Source organism: Oncorhynchus kisutch, linkage group LG23 (assembly GCF_002021735.2).
Source record: "Oncorhynchus kisutch isolate 150728-3 linkage group LG23, Okis_V2, whole genome shotgun sequence".
NCBI lineage: Eukaryota > Metazoa > Chordata > Actinopteri > Salmoniformes > Salmonidae > Oncorhynchus > Oncorhynchus kisutch.
This window is the reverse complement of record NC_034196.2, coordinates 12,301,891-12,319,669: the sequence shown is the minus strand read 5'-3', so window position 1 is coordinate 12,319,669 and position 17,779 is coordinate 12,301,891. Positions and strand designations below refer to the sequence as shown.

At 43.2% G+C, this 17,779-nt stretch overlaps 2 protein-coding genes across 2 annotated transcripts in view; one reads left to right on the top strand and one right to left on the bottom strand.

Moving 5' to 3' along the window:
- The window catches only part of wdr70 (WD repeat domain 70), an 80,984-nt gene extending 77,684 nt beyond the window's left edge, over nucleotides 1-3,300 (top strand). Inside the window, exon 18 of the mRNA XM_020458065.2 lies at nucleotides 3,058-3,300. Within this exon, the coding sequence (XP_020313654.1) occupies nucleotides 3,058-3,145 (88 nt within the window). The 3' untranslated portion in view covers nucleotides 3,146-3,300. The remainder of the gene's footprint in view (nucleotides 1-3,057) is intronic.
- An 877-nt stretch (nucleotides 3,301-4,177) lies between these two features.
- gdnfa (glial cell derived neurotrophic factor a) lies at nucleotides 4,178-16,721 on the bottom strand. The gene is made up of 3 exons (XM_020458163.2): nucleotides 16,010-16,721; nucleotides 14,521-14,751; nucleotides 4,178-8,901 (listed from the first exon to the last, which is right to left on the bottom strand). The coding sequence occupies exons 2-3, from the start codon at nucleotides 14,723-14,725 to the stop codon at nucleotides 8,309-8,311; spliced, it is 798 nt and encodes a 265-aa protein (XP_020313752.1). The 5' UTR covers nucleotides 14,726-14,751; nucleotides 16,010-16,721; the 3' UTR covers nucleotides 4,178-8,308.
- Nucleotides 16,722-17,779: the final 1,058 nt, after the last annotated feature.

Genomic DNA, 17,779 nt, shown 5'->3' with positions numbered 1-17,779 from the left:
CAAAGTCACTGATCTCTTTTAGCCATGGTAGCCAAAATAATGGGCAACTGGACATTTGTATACAGTACCCTAAGCACGATGACCCTAAGCATGATGGGAAGTTAATTTCTTAACTCACCAGTGTGGAAGCACCTGCTTTCAATATACTTTGTATCCCTCATTTACTCAAGTGTTTCCTTTATTTTGGCAGTTACCTGTATGTGTGCTTAGCAAGCATTTAGTGTTAGTCAGTAGGGTAAGACACTCCAAGGTGCCATAATATAAAATCAAACTCTATTTGCCACATGCGCCAAATACAACAAGTGTAGACTTTACCGTGAAATGCATACTTACAAGTCCTTAACCAACTGTGCAGTTCAAGAAGAAGAAAATATTTACCAAGTAGGTTAAAATGAAAAGTAATAATAAAAATGAACACAATAACAATAACAAGGTTATATACAGGGGGCACCGGTGTACCGAGTCAGTGTGCGGGGGTACCGGTTAGTTGAGGTAATCTGTACATGTACACTCGTGGCCAAAAGTTTTGAATGACACAAATATTAATTTTCACAATGTCTGCTGCCTCAGTTTGTATGATGGCAATTTGCATATACCCCAGAATGTTATGAAGAGTGATCAGATGAATTGCAATTCATTGCAAAATCCCTCTTTACCATGCAAATGAACTGAATCCCCAAAAAACCTTTCCACTGCATTTCAGCCCTGCCACAAAAGGACCAGCTGACATCATGTCAGTGATTCTCTCATTAACACAGGTGTGAGTGTTGACGAGGACAAGGCTGGAGATCACTCTGTCATGCTGAGTGAGTTTGAATAACAGACTGGAAGCTTCAAAAAGGAGGGTGGTGCTTGGAATCATTGTTCTTCCTCTGTCAATCATGATTACCTGCAAGGAAACACGTGCTGTCATCATTGCTTTCCACAAAAAGGGCTTCACAGACAAGGATATTGCTGCCAGTCAGATTGCACCTAAATCAACCATTTATCGAATCATCAAGAACTTCAAGGAGAGCGGTTCAATTGTTGTGAAGAAGGCTTCAGGGCGCCCAAGAAAGTCCAGCAAGCGCCAGGACCGTCTCCTAAAGTTGATTCAGCTGCGGGATCGGGGAACCACCAGTACAGAGCTTGCTCAGGAATGGCAGCAGGCAGGTGTGAGTGCATCTGCACGAACAGTAAGGCGAAGACTTTTGGAGGATGGCCTGGTGTCAAGAAGGGCAGCAAAGAAGCCACTTCTCTCCAGGAAAAACAGCAGGGACAGACTGATATTCTGCAAAAGGTACAGGGATTGAACTGCTGAGGACTAAGGTAAAGTAATTTTCTCTGATGAATCCCCTTTCCGATTGTTTGGGGCATCCGGAAAAAAGCTTGTCCGGGGAAGACAAGGTGAGAACTACCATCAGTCCTGTGTCAAGCCAATGGTAAAGCATCCTGAGACCATTCATGTGTGGGGTTGCTTCTCAGCCAAGGGAGTGGGCTCACTCACAACTTTGCCTAAGAACACAGCCATGAATAAAGAATGCTACCAACACATCCTCTGAGAGCAACTTCTCCCAACCATCCAGGAACAGTTTGGTGACAAACAATGCCTTTTCCAGCATGATGGAGCATCTTGCCATAAGGCAAAAGTGATAACTAAGTGGCTTTGGGAACAAAACATCGATATTTTGGGTCCATGGCCAGGAAACTCCCCAGACCTTAATCCCATTGAGAACTTGTGGTCAATCTGATGGAGGCTGGTGGACAAACAAAACCCCGCAAATTCTGACAAACTCCAAGCATTGATTATGCAAGAATGGGCTGCCATCAGTCAGGATGTGGCCGAGAAGTTAATTGACAGCATGCCAGGGCGGATTGCAGAGGTCTTGAAAAAGAAGGTTCAAAACTGCAAATATTGACTTTTTGCATCAACTTCATGTTATTGTCAATAGAAGCCGTTGACACTTATGAAATGCTTGTAATTATACTTCAGTATTCCATAGTAACATCTGACAAAAATATCTAAAGACACTGAAGCAGCAGACTTTGTGAAAATGTATATTTGTGTCATTCTCAAAACTTTTGGCCACGACTGTGGGGGTGAAGTGACAGTGCACAGGCAACAAACAGCGAGTAGCAGCAGTTTACAAGAGGGGGGGGGGGGGGGGGTCAATGTAAATTGTCCTGGGGGTAGAAGCTGTTGAATAGCCTTTTGGTCCTAGACTTGGCGCTCTGGTACTGCTTGCCGTGCAGTAGCAGAGAAAACAGTCTATAACTTGGGTGACTGGAGTCTTTGCCAATTTTATGGCCTTTCCTCTGACACCATCTATTATGTAGGTCCTGGATGGCAGGATGCTTGGCTCCAGTAATGTACTGGGCCGTTCGCACTACCCTCTGGCCCGCCTTTTCCTGTAGTCCACGATCAGCTCCGATCAGGGTACTGTGACTTTCATAATCAAATTAACCGGTTACTCCCTTTGTTGGGCTGTTTTAATGGGTTCCGTCTGGTATCAGAACACACATGAGACAGAACAGAGTGGATATTGCATTACAACTCCCTCACCTGATCATTGAATGACCTGGATGAAAGTTCTGGAAGAGTGGGTGTTGTCTATAAAACATCCTTAGGAAAGAGTCACAGAGTAGGAGGCATACTGCAGGTGTTTTAGGAGGTGCTGGAACTAGTGAAGGTTTTGGAAGAGCATATTCTTAATTCCCGTACTCCTTCCTATAGTCTAACCTTATGTGTGTGTCTTTCACTGAGTGTGTTTACATCCCCTCCGTAACTCACACAGGACAGATGTTGGTTTTTAATCACTGCTCAGAATAGACAGTGATAAAAATAGAGGAATGTTTAATCTCATCCTGTCCCGCCGCACTGGTTTATGTCCTTTCACTACTTCTCCGTTCTCTCTTTATCTTGTCCCTTCCATCTCCCGCATCTGTTTTCATTGTCTGTTGAGGTTTGACCCTGAATTCGACCCTCTTATTTGGATTGAATAAGGATGGTTGTATTGTACTGTACCAAAGTAAAAGATGTGTAGTAAGTTGTCTCCCCTTCTCCCTGTCTTCTGCCAGGACCCAACCAGATGCCATCTTTCAAGAGGAGGAGGAGTCTGATGAAGAAGCTGACAAGGAACCAGAGTGGAAGAAACGCAAGATCTGAGCCGCAGCAACCCCTTTGTGTGTGTTTGTGCGAGTGTGCACTGGTGTGTTTGGATATGTGCATGTTTTTGTACTTTACTGTACTTGAATCAAATGTAGTGCCGTTTATGATCTCCTGAGAAACCGTAATAAAAGGGACAGTCCATCCAAGTCACACTCGCAGTTCTTTTACCTCATTTTACCTCATCTCTTTGATGCTCATAGCATTGTCTTTGGACCTGTAGAGTCCAAGATCAACCCAGATCAAGATTTTATTGTGATGCATTCTGCTCCACTTAGAAACCAGATAGATCAAGGTGGATTCTATCAGAGAGTTCACCCTCTTGGACGTCCACTCAGTCTTAGTCATGGACTGAAGGACGTGCATGTGTTTTCTTCAGTGAGTCACTCCTTCAAATAAATATTTATTTAGATGTTATTTCTAGTGCGCAGTTTCACTTGCAGGACTCAAACATTCCTAAATATTGATGGGAAAAGTGAACATTTTGCATGAAAATGAATGATTGTGTTCGGAAATACCAAGACAACCCCATGCCATGTGGTGTAAATTACGATCCATCATGTTGGAGAATAGTTTGGGGGGTATGAATTGACTAGAAGGTTATGTTTCTGTCCATATCAGCAGGTAATATATCTGTTATACATACCCAATAGAACTATATGGGTAACAAGCTGCTGCATAGCTAGACATTTTTTAAATATACTTGAATCGCTTCCTTTCACCTCACCCGGAAACTAGATAGTGACGACAGTCAGCAGTGTTGTCCTAAATCTCTTGTACAACCTGTAGTGTCTATAATTACGTTAGTGTGACAGAAAAAGCTATGCCATACAGTTCATGGATCACATGTCCGTGTTCATTACAATCCCCCGGAATGTAGCCTCTGGTTAACCCACCAAACAGTTGTGTGGGATTGAGAAGACCATTCAGTTTCAACCAGTTCTACTATAGTGCCTTTAGAAAGTGTCAGTTGTCTTTCACTGGTGTGACTGAAGACAGGCATGGAAAGGGTTCGATTTGTCTTTCCTTCTTAGTGAATGAAATCGCAAAGGGTGTGCTGCACTTTGGCCTGCACAAACAATCATCCCAAGAGATCTGGACTAGAAAACGTGTTCTTAACACAAATCCTCGAAAGCTGCTCATTATCTGGGCTGTGGCCAGATCGCCATGAAAAAGCCTCAAACGTCCTGAAGGCCGTAACAACTCCCAAAGGAGCGTGGCTTAGCCAAGCCCCAATCCTCCTGCCCAGCACTACTATTCCAAATGCTGACGTCACCAGCCACTGGCTCCAGCAGTGTCTGTTACCGGCCCGGGAATGCCACAATGTTAGAATGCAGGCGAGCTATGGGTGATATCACAGTCCACCCATGCCCAGTGTGATCATCTGCCTCCTTTAGTAGTGGGCAACGGGTGTGTTGGGGCTCTGTTTGGCACCACGGCCCGTATAAGTCATGGAGGAGTCAGAGGATCAAATCTCTCCTCTGTTTTAGTCTCAAGTTTGTCCCCATCTCCTTGCCGTCAATAGCTCAAGAGAGGGGCAGGTTTTGGCCGGTAGTCCAGGCGTGAAGTCTTGATCCTCACAGGACAGTTGTGTGTACATAATCAGTGCTTTCGTTTTATCCACTGGAGAAAAAAAATCAACCTTGAGGTGTATACACACCGGCAGAAGTTGACTGACTCACTCCGCCTGGCCAACTGTGCCATTTTCTCATCGGCGTTTACATATCTTCTCTGCACGGTGGAAACATTCCCGCTGAGTGCCTCGATTTACAGCATGGTGTCGCTTTACAGCAAGCTTTTGTTTAGCGTACAACCCTGGGCCAGCGTTCAGGAATGCACAACACGAGGAGTAAAGCACTAGAGAGCCTCTATCTCCTCTCTCTAATCCGGTCCTACGACTCCCTACACACACCTACAACCCTCAACCACCCTCTCCCCTGACCCGCCCTAACTTCGAGTGCTGATGACAACCTCCAGCACGATGATACATTATTCCACAATGAGAAATTATTTTGCACTCGCCTTGCTTACAGTCTTAGAACAGTCTCCTTTTCTCTTTATTTTCTCCACAAATGTATGTCGGGGAGAGACTACTTATGTTATGAAAGACCTTTCTGGCTGGCGAGAACCCAGCAATCTTTTTCAGATTCTACAGCTCACTGAAGCAACAAGCATTTAGTATTCAATTACCATCAGACAGACATTTTTGATAAAAATGAGTTTAATTCTGTAAAAAGTTATAAAATGAGTATTGTACAAAAATAAAGTTTGTTGAGGGCTTTGGTTCAGTAACACAAAACATTACACCTTTTCTTTCGCAGGCGATTATAACACAAACATGGGTCTGAAAACGAAAAAATGCAATCCTTTCTGCCTGGTGTTGGCACTGCAGATTCCTCTGCTTTTACACAAACCTTACCTTCACAAAATAACTGCCAGCGTTATGAACACACAGGAAAAGGAACACTGACAGTTGAGGAAACAACCATATGTGAAGACCGAGGGGGAGTGGTCAGACACAGTTCACACACTTAAAAGTAACATACGGAAAGGTAAGGGCCCAAGAGGCTGCCGGAAAGGCTTACACAGAAATCAGTTATTAAAGGGGATGATGATTGATAAAAGCATGCTGTGATTAAAGGGGTCGATCTTTCTCCGACAGTGTTTGGCCTAAATTCATCTTGATGCCGTGGATTTGTTCTGTGTGCTGGGGGAGATTATGGGGCTAAAGCTGGCTTGGTTTCTGTTGGGTGAGCACAGATACTCTGGTCCATAATCCATGCTAACATCAAGGCCTGTTCTGGGGCTCCCTTTCTCTGGGTTTTACTCAAAAGCTCTTCTATATGGACAAGGGCATAGTACTATAGTAATATGCTCTGAAGATTCCTCTGTTCGTGTTCTTTTCTGTTAAGTAGTTGTTTTGGGTGAGGATTGATGGTATGCTGTATAGTGTTCACACTGAGCATGCCTGGTTACCCCAGTGCTCCCCTCTCTCCCCTTTAGTAATGTCACAATCTATGTCCGTCTCTTTGTTGTACTGTCTGGCCCTAAGACATGTATGTCGGCTTGGCTAAGAGTGACAGAGCCAGATCTCCCTTAAATGGTTTTAAACACCAGGGTGCCTTTGCCAGTGGGAGTAGTGGGCTAAGCTGCATGTTAGAGGATCGTTTTCAAACTAACCCCAGATCAGTGAGAAAGACCTATGTCAGAGCAGAGACAGCAGAGACAGAGACACTCCCAGGAACGCTAAAGCCTACTGGGACAGTAACCACTACAAAGCCTTTGCCCAGACTTGGTGTAGAGCCAGGACCAGGCTGAAGGGTTGAGATATAAGATCCTGGCAGCCAAGCATACATGCATACCATCAACTTCTGCACTGTGATGGCCAAAGGACACTGGGTCCATTTTCCACAGTCTAGTCCCTCAAGGTTTTCATTATGATATCAGAGATTTTCTTGTGGTCTTTTGTAAAGCGGTCAGTCAAATATTACTTTGCAAATGGTGTGATTGAACGGGAATGAAAGTGCGTTGAAAGCAGTGGTCCTGAAGGCTGCCCATAACCAACCTGTCCTGTACCTCCTGAGGTCCTTTTGTTATTTTGTCTATAATTCAACGTAGTCTTCTTTTAATGTGGGGAGTATCATTGTAGGGAAGGCTGCACAGCTGTCTGGGATAACCACCGGCAGTACGACTTTATTCTGTCCTAAAAAAAAAAAACGAGAATGCAGGGTTTGAATGCTCCTTGTAAACATGCCATGGTTTTGTCAGAAGTCTGTTTACCCCTTTACTTTGATAGAGTTAGGAGTGAGGAGCAGCTGACTGGTCTCTCCCAAGCCCTCAGCCCTTAACGTCCCAGGCCTCTCCATCCTCTCTGCTTTCCATTAGTGACAAATGAGGAACACTGTCAAAGACGTTCAAACCTGGCATCCTTCAAAATGATCGGAAAGCAGAGATAAGATTTTTTTTGTTTAGAAAAAGGTTGAAATTGGTCCACTCCACACTGTCTTTCTCTCTGCTTTCCCTCCCTAAACCTGATACCTTATGTTATTCTCATAAATCCATGATGTTTTGGAATCGGCAGTGGGTTTAGGATTATCTACCATGGAATTCAGATACAAACTGTACAGCGTTTGGAAACAAAAGGATGAGTTTGATTGGTTATGGCTGCACCTTGAACCCAGTTGTTTCAGCACAATCTGATTTCCCTTAGAAAACACATGCTCTGCTGTGGCACTATCCAGGACAAAACAAAGCTCAAATAAATAAGGAAAATCATACAAATGGACTGCAATAAATAACAATAAATTAGTTCAATCTTAATAAATACATCTCATATATAATTTGAAATATTTGGGATTTTACATTGGTGTGTAGCACCAGACAGTCTCTGCTGTAGGACTAAGCCAGTCAACAGGTTGAAGAGTCCTCTCTACTTTTTTTTCTCCCGTTCATTGTGAATGTAAACTTTAAGCTCCAGTCTGTGCAGTGGAACCAGAACACACTGGACTGCAGCTAAAAATACTCATCAGGACGAAGTCTGTTCTCACTGTGAGCCTCAGGAGCTGACTACGTTCCTGGGAAAATAGATGCTCCCAGGAGAATCATACGTTTTGAGGAACAGACCAGCTTTCAATATCCAGATTTCCTCTGTCTGGTTCTGTCTCACCAACTCCATTGCAGGCAAGCCTTTGAGTCTAACAGCATGGTTCAACAGGTAAATGAGACAGTATCCGTGTAGACCTCCAAGGACGGGATCCAACCATGAAGTGAATACTGAGCTGAATTGACAATGTCTCTTTAATGGGCTGTTACACTGAATTCCAATGTAAGTTCATGTCAGTCATCAATTGGCATTAGAACATAGAGGAGTCCCTTCTCCACTGTGACCTGACTTGGGCTCTGGATCAGCTTAAATCACTGGAGGTTTGGGGACTACACCATCCCTGTTCACCCCTTTGCAGCTTCTCGGGAGTAGGACAGGACACGCTAACACTGGCCATGGACACCACTGAAGTGGACTATCCGTCTCACGTTCTGTTATTTTCCACTGTGTTCCTTCCCTTGAAAAGGCAGTGCCAGCCTCCGAGAGGCTTTATGTCACTGCCTGCTTCATTTATGTCTGTCAGCACTTTGCCTTTCTCTCTCGTTTCATCTGTCCCAGAGTCAAACACAACCACATTTGCGGGCGGAATGCTTCTTCAGAATGTGGTAGTCCTCGTTGTTGTCATCCAGGAACGACAGGTCGTCGTCAAAGGCAATTGGTCGACAGCAGGTGCGGGAAGGTATGTCCTTGACCAGCTTCTTGTTGTGGGTGAGGTTGTTGAGGATCTTGTCATAGTTGGTCTCTGCGTCTGAACAGGGGCCGCTGCAGTATCGGAAGATCAGCTCCTCTTTGGTCTGGTAGCCCAGACCTAAGTCGGTCACGTTGAGATGGACCTCTTTTAGCAAGCAGCCACGGCCTTCAACCGGCTTCGTCCGCTGCTCCCCTCTTTCACTGCTCCTCCCTTTGCCCCCTCGACCCCGACCCTTCTTCTTCTCCGCGCGTCCTCCTCTTGCCCGTCCTCCTCTCCCCTCTCCTCTCCCTCCTCCTCCTCGGTCCGTGTTTGCTGCTCCTCTCTGTCTCTCCTGCTCTCTCTGCTCCCTCCTTTCCCTTGAGCCGCCGGCGGGCTCCGATGATCTCCTCAGTCTGCCAATGGTAGCCTTGATAAAATCCATTACGTCATCAAACTGGTCCGGATATGGGCCTGTGATGTCATCTGTAAGAGAGAGGATGCATAGAGGAAATGACTGATTAATGCAATAGTAAAGTCAATGCATTAAAGTGACAACATATACTGTAGTAATAAACAATAGAAGTAAAAATAGTGATGGCATCCATTTGAATGTTAAATCAATATAGAGTTTCCCTGTGACAATGTAGCGATGCTTCAATAACTGTTACAGTTGACAGTTCCATACAGAAGATTGTTTCAGTAATTCTAGTTATACTTCTTGGAACAGACCACCTTCTCTTTCCCTTTTTAAAATACTGAATCAGAGCTTCAAAGCACCGCTAGAAGGGAATCATATGGATTGTGATATGGAGAGAGACGATTTCATCTCTCTTCAGCACTTATTCTATTTCAAATTCAAAACATGCAGGAAGCCCTCCGCCATCTGCAGAGGGAAACAAAACCCCAGAGAGCCCTTTGATCCTCATGTAATACACGGTGATTCCATTATAGTGTAAACTCCCTCCTCCTTCTCCGCATCGCTTAAACGTCTGGCAACCCACTCAGAAGATCACAGAAAATATTATTGTGAAATGACTCAATTAGTATGACACTAATCATATTACCCAATATGAATGTCAGGTGTATGATGTTTTTTTTCTGTTTTAATGTGTGTTCGTTCAGTGGAGGTGGGGTTAGTAGAGAAGGAATGCCCTTAAAGCTAGCCTTGGCATGATTTACTCCAGGCCTCAGTAGACTGGCCTGTGTGTGGCGGGCACAGGGCACCCAGGCAGGTTGTGTAGTGTGTCTATCTGCCAGGTAGAGGTGTCAGTAGCCCAGCCTCTTCTTGCCGTTGGGAGTCACCCGCCTACCTGTCCCACTGCCAGCGTGCAGGTCATCTGATCCACCCAGCTCCACGGCTGATTGGGCCGTCGCGGTGGTATCGGGTGAGCCAGGGACCAATCTGTTTAGACACCCTGTGCCCTTTGATTTAAGCACCTTCTATTGTGTGGCTATCAGCGGATGGACGATAGAGTAGAGTGTCTAAACAGAGTGTCTAAAGGGTGTCTAAACAGATTGGTCCCTGGCTCACCCGATACCACCGATCGGGTGAGCCAGGGACCAATCTGTTTAGACACCCTGTGCCCTTTGATTTAAGCACCTTCTATTGTGTGGCTATCAGCGGATGGACGATAGAGTAGACAGACAGACAGGGATAGCACCTATTCTACACCAGCTGTCAGACACAATTGTTCCACAGCCCAAACGACAGCAACACCTCCCGGCTCTCCCCGTGCACCTGTTTCAAATGTTCTCCAGAATCACGTTTGTTATGATTTAGAGATCAGTTCTGACGTCTGCCGGGTGTAACGCTCCACTGAGAACAAAGTGAAGTCCTGACAAGGCATACAAAAAGATGTTTGTATTAAATACTTCACTTCACATAGTTTTTCTAGCCTAGTGGAGCATGCACCAGAAGCCAGACACAAGTATCTCTAGAGGCAGTGGATCAGCTGCAGAGACACTTGGCTCCAAAGGTTTCTTGGAACTGGTACAAGATTCATCGCTTACCACAGACATCGCACCCGAAACAAAAGGCCAAACCTCCCATTGAGTTCCAGGGTTGTTTACACCTTGGTGCATTGTTAACGGTCTTAAGTTACAGAACAGGCTGAGGTGATGTCACTCACCGCCGCTAACTGAATATGAGGTGAGGGGAAAAACATTTATCTGTTCTAAATGTTCCATGCCTTATCTAGAGCGCTGCACAGTTTACTACTGTGTAAAGTCAAGACTGTTATGTTATTTTAAACAAATGGAATTCCTTGCCCTCGAAGATGCTTAAATGAGCCTAAACACTATTTTGCCCTTGTTGGTTTTGACTCTGCCGTATTGTCCAGTCTTTCTCCTGTGATCTGCATCTGTTTCCATGTTCCTTTACTCTAACTTGGTTCGGGATAAAACACAACAGGGAGAGGGCACAGGTCCTGCAGTCCCAAAGAGACGGGGGTGAAGATAAACAAGCAAGAGGAATGTCAGCTCTAGCCTCTATGTTTGGAACTGAGGAGCCGCACTCACTATTTCTTGCTCCTTCTGCCGCATGGATGTTTTTACCATCAGCGTGATGCTGCCCACAGCAGTAGATGTTTTAACCATCAGTGTGATGCTGCCCACAACAGTAGATGTTTTTACCATCAGCATGATGCTGCCCACAGCAGTAGATGTTTTTACCATCAGTGTGATGCTGCCCACAGCAGTAGATGTTTTTACCATCAGCGTGATGCTGCCCACAGCAGTAATGTTTTTACCGTCAGCGTGATGCTGCACACAGCAGAATATGTTTTTACCGTCAGCGTGATGCTGCACACAGCAGAAGATGTTTTTACCATCAGCGTGATGCTGCACACAGCAGAAGATGTTTTTACCATCAGCGTGATGCTGCACACAGCAGATGTATTTACCATCAGCGTGATGCTGCCCAAAGCAGAAGATGTATTTACCATCAGCGTGATGCTGCCCAAAGCAGAAGATGTATTTACCATCAGCGTGATGCTGCCCAAAGCAGAAGATGTATTTACCATCAGCGTGATGCTGCACACAGCAGAAGATGTATTTACCATCAGCGTGATGCTGCACACAGCAGTAGAGAGAACTGTTTAATTAAACCTACTGTTAGACAAACTGCTCTGAAGTAGGTAGTCAGCAGGATTTATCAATGACTAGTCTGGCCTCATGGGCGCCTCAGTTGAAGTGCCCTTCAACAATTAAAAAGTAGGTGAAAAAGGTAACTCAAATAACCAAATTCAACCTAGCTAATTTCCGATTCAGACAAAATTGTTTGACTACATAGGTAGCAAAACTGTACTTCAAATCTATGATACTCCCCCACTTAACATTATGCTTGACTAGTTGGGCCCAAGCTTGCTGTACAACATGAAAATCCGTTCAGTCTGTCTACAAACAGGCTCTCAAAGTGCTTGATAGAAAGACCAATAGCCATCATCACTGTTACATCCTCAGAAAGCACAAAAATATTGTGCAATACACTGACGCATGTCTTGTATTCAAGATCCGAAATGGCCCGGCTCCTCCCCCTCCACTTAGTACTTTTCTTCAACAGAAAACCCAAACCCATGGCAGCAGATCCACAAGGTCTGCCATGCGAGGTGACTGTATAGTTCCCTTAAGGAAAAGCACCTTTAGTCAATCTGATTTCTCTGTGAGAGCTTCCCATGTCTGGAACACAATGCCATCAACTGCACCACCTATAGCACCTTCACAAAAAAACATAAAGACATGGCTAAAGGCCAGTCAGACTTGTGATCATATTCCCTAGCTGTGTATTGTATCTTTCCATGTTGTCTGTAGCTTGTGAGGTGTGGAAACACTGTTGCTTTTATGGATTTTGTTTTGTTGCTTTTTGTGTTATGTTGTTCTGTCTGCGTGCTACATGTTGATTGTCCTATGCGGCTCTGCATGTGCTCACTGCTCATTGTTTGTCTGTATTGTATTGTACTGTTATTGTAATTATTTTTAATAATCTGCCCAGCAACTTGCGGTTGAAAATTAGCCGGCTGGCTAAACCATCACTTTTACTGAAATGTTGATTAATGTGCACTGTCCCTGTAAAAAATAAATAATAATCAACTCAAACTCAAACAATCAGCCCTCAATTACATTGACTGCTGTCCCTTTATATGGGATAAGCTTGCCTTGCTAGTTGCTACAATATGATCCATAGCAAAAGTTCATGGCTTGCAAGACTTTAACCCAAGTGTGTTCCTACCAAAGGAGCGCCCCCGACTCTATTTAAAACACATAATCCTGTATGTGCCATACGGAACACATGGCAACCTATGGCCATCACATAAACATATGTATCCTCTCTGAGGTTTGTGTTAAATGTTTGGGCGGAGTATACCCCGTTTGTTTTGATAATCGGGCCTTTGAACAAACTGGGTACCAAACCATAAATGGTATGTTGAATGTGCATTTTCCAGCGGTCGTGTTTGTCACCCTCTTCAAACCCATACACACTTCAAGGAACTGAGAACCAGTTGACTACTCAGTACTGCAGTCACGTTATTGCTATGGTTTTGCAACAGGGCCTCATCAAGCCACTTTATTAGTCTTCTGATCTTAAAGCGAGAGTCCTTAATTGAATTAACAACAAGGCATTCACCCCGCCTCTGTTTTAGTTAAAAGCTCAGGGATTGGCCTGGAGAAATGTAAGCACTCTCAAATTAATATGCAGAGCAATGGATACAAGGACTGACCATCCAAGATATAAAAATGATAGTTTTAACCATGTTTTGTGGCTATACAGTGTTTGTTTACATTTACATTATAAACAATGTAAAACAAACTTATATAGTAGAAGTCAGAAGTTTACATACACCTTAGCCAAATACATTTAAACTCAGTTTTTCACAATTCCTGACATTTAATCCAAGTATAAATTCCCTGTCTTAGGTCAGTTAGGATCACCACTTTATTTTAAGAATGATTTATTTCAGCTTTTATTTCTTTCATCACATTCCCAGTGGGTCAGAAGTTAACATACACTCAATTAGTATTTAGTATCATTGCCTTTAAATTGTTTAACTTAGGTCAAACATTTTGGGTAGCCTTCCACAAGCTTCCCACAATAAGTTGGGTGAATTTTGGTCCATTCCTCCTGACAGAGTTGGTGTAACTGAGTCAGGTTTGAAGGCCTCCTTGCTCGCACACATTTTTTTCAGTTCTGCTCACAAATTATCTATAGGATTGAGGTCAGGGCTTTGTGATGGCCACTCCAATACCTTGACTTTGTTGTCCTTAAGCCATTTTGCCACATCTTTGAAAGTATGCTTGGGGTCATTGTCCATTTGGAAGTCCCATTTGTGACCAAGCTTTAACTTCCTGACTGATGTCTTGAGATATTACTTCAATATATCCACATACTTTTCCAACCTCATGATGCCATCTATTTTGTGAGGTGCACCATCCACTCCTGCAGCAAAGCACCCCCACAACATGATGCTGCCACCCCCGTGCTTCACGGTTGGGATGGTGTTCTTCAGGTTTGCAAGCCTGCCCCTTTTTCCTCCAAACATAAGGATGAACATGTGGATGAAATACATCCACAGGTACACCTCCAATTGACTCATATTATGTCAATTAGCCTATCAGAAGCTTCTAAAGCCATGACATCATTTTCTGGAATTTTCCAAGCTGTTTAAAGGCACAGTCAACTTAGTGTATGTAAACGTCTGACCCACTGGAATTGTGATACAGTGAATTATAAGTGAAATAATCTGTCTGTAAACAATTGTTGGAAAACTTACTTGTGTCATGCAGAAAGTAGATTTGACTTGACCGACTTGCCAAAACTATAGTTTGTTAACAAGACATTTGTGAAGTGATTGAAAAATGAGTTTTAATGTGTATGTATGTGTATGTAAACTTTCAACTTCAACTGTATTTGGGGATCTGATGGGGTACGACAGTTCATAAGTTATATTCTCCAATAATCAAATCAAATCAAATTTGATTTAATCAATGGGTATATATCACAAGTCCAAAAATAGATGTAGCAACCAAGAATTTGAGCTTTAATCAGAAGAAAGTATATTTGACTCACACTTTAGCAGGTGATAAAACACTATCAGAGTCTTGACTTACATTTATCCTCCATGGAGATTTCCTGCAGGCTGTGAGACTCTGACTGGAACTCTGGCTCTGGTTCCTCCACAGACAGGGACAGAGAATCACTGTACCGATCCGAGTAGTGAGCTCTCTTGGCTGGCTGAAGGTTTTGGTAGAGGGGGCGTGTGGAGACGGAGCTCAGGAGCAACAAACACGTGGCCAAAACATTCCATAACTTCATCTTAGACTCAGTTCCTATGAAGGAAGCTGCAAGAAAACAAAACAGGCGTGTGATCAACCTTTGAAATAATCCTACATTTACAAATGAGATGAAAATGTTAAAAGATATGTGTAGGCTGTGAACACAGGAAACATAGGACATAGTGCCAAAATGGGCATAGTTTGGTCATCTTTTGAATTGCAAGAAAATATTACAAGCATGAATATTTGATGTTGATTCTATGAAGGATGGGAATAAGGTGTAATAGATACTGTAGCTCCTGACTGGCACATTGTTGACCTGCTTTGATACAGTGCAGAAAACAGTCTTGAGTCATGATGACATCTTTCGAAATTCATTTGGCAATAGCAACCATCCTTCATGTCAAGAGGTTATGCCCATTCAACAACAGTGAAGCAAGCCAACTTGCTTGATGTTTTGTTGGCTTTTGTGTTTTGGGACAGCTATTGGGGATCCAAATTAACAAACTTCAGAGACCATTATTTACATTGTATCAAATTGTATATCTTTCAACAAAAAGGTCAAATATAGCTTGAAAGTTATAAACGCTATATGTAGGCTAAATATAAACTGTTAGCCCATGGTCTTTAGGTTGACATGGTCTAGATATAATCTATAAATATGATTTCATACTGAACTATCCTATTACTTTTAGGGACCTCCATAGCTTCTACATGATACAAAATATTGATATTACAATAATGTCGTTTTAATTATTGTTTTTGTATATGATGGACATTCTGATCCAAAACACATCGATTACAACACATTTTTGACCTATTTGAGTGATTATTTACGAGTGCGTGTTACTGAAATGGATGGCCGTCACAGGCAAAGGGTGCGCCTTTACTCCAAAATTCGTTTATGGACGCACCATGCATAGAGCATTGGCTTGTGTTCAGTAGAAATTTGCCAGATGGTGAATCCCTATTGCTTATGTGACTATTGTTAATTGAGCATTTGGCTGCAGCTAAAGTATGTCCATAGGGTGTACTTGAATAGACTTAATGCATTAAATAAACGACTTCCGATTTGCAACTAATACCTAGAACATTTGGCACACTGTTAATGCGTGTTAGAATGTTTATTTTCCCTTTTTGTACGTGTTTTATCCATTGTGAATGCTTACTTTGTAGGCTGATCGACATTCAGAATAGTTCTGATATCCTCAAAATTCCTTCATCAATACTATAGTAGGTTAACAGCCTACATAGCCTACACAAGTGCGTCTCATTTACAAAAACATAATATTGCACAATCAATAACTGATTGGAATGTGCTTACCTTAAATCTGGCCCTTGCAGACCTGCAATTGTATCCGTATTAAAGTCCAACACACAGCGATGCATTTAACGTTCCGTGGTGAGTATGAAAGTACTTGTATCCAAATTATATATTCAGACTGTACAGTTTTATCTGATCACATAAACAAGATCCGATGCGTTAAATTTAAATGACAATGTAAAACAAATTAAAAATAAGTAAAAATTCCACTCATAATTAATGGAACTCTGTACCCTACAGAGCGCCCAACCATGCGTCTGCCCACAGGTAGGCTACACGCTTAAGTGGCTAGCTGGCCAAAGAGCCTCTGCGCTGTCTATCCAGGCGCTCAATCGCAAACTAATTGGATGCTGGTTTCCACATTGGAAATCCGAGAGAGATCCACCATCATCAACTGCAAGGAGTCAAATGAAGACATCAGCTTTACCGACCCCGAATTGCTTTACCGGCACCGAATCCGCTTTAGAGAGACAGTTTATTACGTGTTACCTTAAACTTTTTCAATGAGAGAAAATCAAATCATCCACCGGACCAACATAGAGTCAAGAAGATTTACTTGATGTTTTCATATCCCCAATGGACTTGGTATTCTAATAAAAAACGAGGGCAATGTGTATTCTCCATTATATCCAAGTGGTGTCCGTGCAAGGAGTGAGATGGTTGTCCACATGCGGGCTCTGTATATTCTCTCCAGACTGGCACTGTCAGTACAGATGTGCAGCTGTCTGCGCATCACGCTGTACGAGTCGCAGAAGACCGCCTGGATAGATTTATAGCTTTGAGCGCGCTGACGTTTCGAAGAGTCCGCCCTACTTTTCTCGACCTCTGCACAACCAAACAGCAAGTACAAACAGAAGTACACGCAAACTCACATCTCCAAAACACCCCTGGCGCTCCATTTGCTGGTCGCAGTTTTGGGATCTCTTTAGGAGTATGTCACTCTCCTAATGTCCTGGGGTTAGATTTCAGTAATGTGGAAGGCGATTTGGAGACGTTCGTTTGCTATACATGTTCCTTGAATACACTGATCTTTACCGCGCGCACTGGGTGTCGGGTTCCAGCTACTCATAGATCAAATTAGGATGCCCACCACACTTATTTACTAGGACAGACTTGAAAATAAGTGTGATGGGCATTTGTGGGTAAAGGTGTAAATATGTAAGTCCTTTAATATTTTATGCATATGGCACACGATATAATTCTCCAAAATTGTATGCAGTGCAGCAGCTGTAGAATACCCATTACATAACCACTGGGAACACACTGGTTGAATCAACCGTTGTTTACATGTCATTTCAATGACATTATGTTGAACAAAGTAGAATAGACTTTGAATTGAAGTCTGTGGCCAGTGGGAAGTATTCAGATGCACACTATAGCTTGGAGCAAATGGTCACTTAATAACCCGTGTTTGGTGTCGTTTTGCCTGCAGGGGTCTGTGTGGCCCACAATAGAGCGGCTATAAACCCTCTGTGATGTGGTACCTGAGAGGCCTTGTCCATTAGCCCTCCTCATTTACACTCTAGATCTCTTTCATCTTCAGGATAGCTACATTCTTCATGGTTTTACCCAACTGTTTATGAATTTAACTCATTTCAGTGTTGATGAGTTAGAATACACCCAGATATTTTACACATTCAAAAATCAAACAACGGATACAAATTCAACGGTTGACACTGTCAATCTAAGGTGACTGGTGATGTGATTTAGCTCGTTTTTATCATTCATTGGTATTAAAAGGGGCATATTTGTTAGCTCCGGGACTGGGAT

Coding starts and splice junctions, on each gene's coding strand:
- gdnfa (XM_020458163.2), bottom strand. CDS start 14,725: ATGAAGTTATGGAATGTTTTGGCCACGTGTTTGTTGCTCCTGAGCTCC. Junction 8,902..14,520: donor AATCTCCATGGAGGATAAAT/GTAAGTCAAGAC, acceptor TCTCTCTTACAG/ATGACATCACAGGCCCATAT.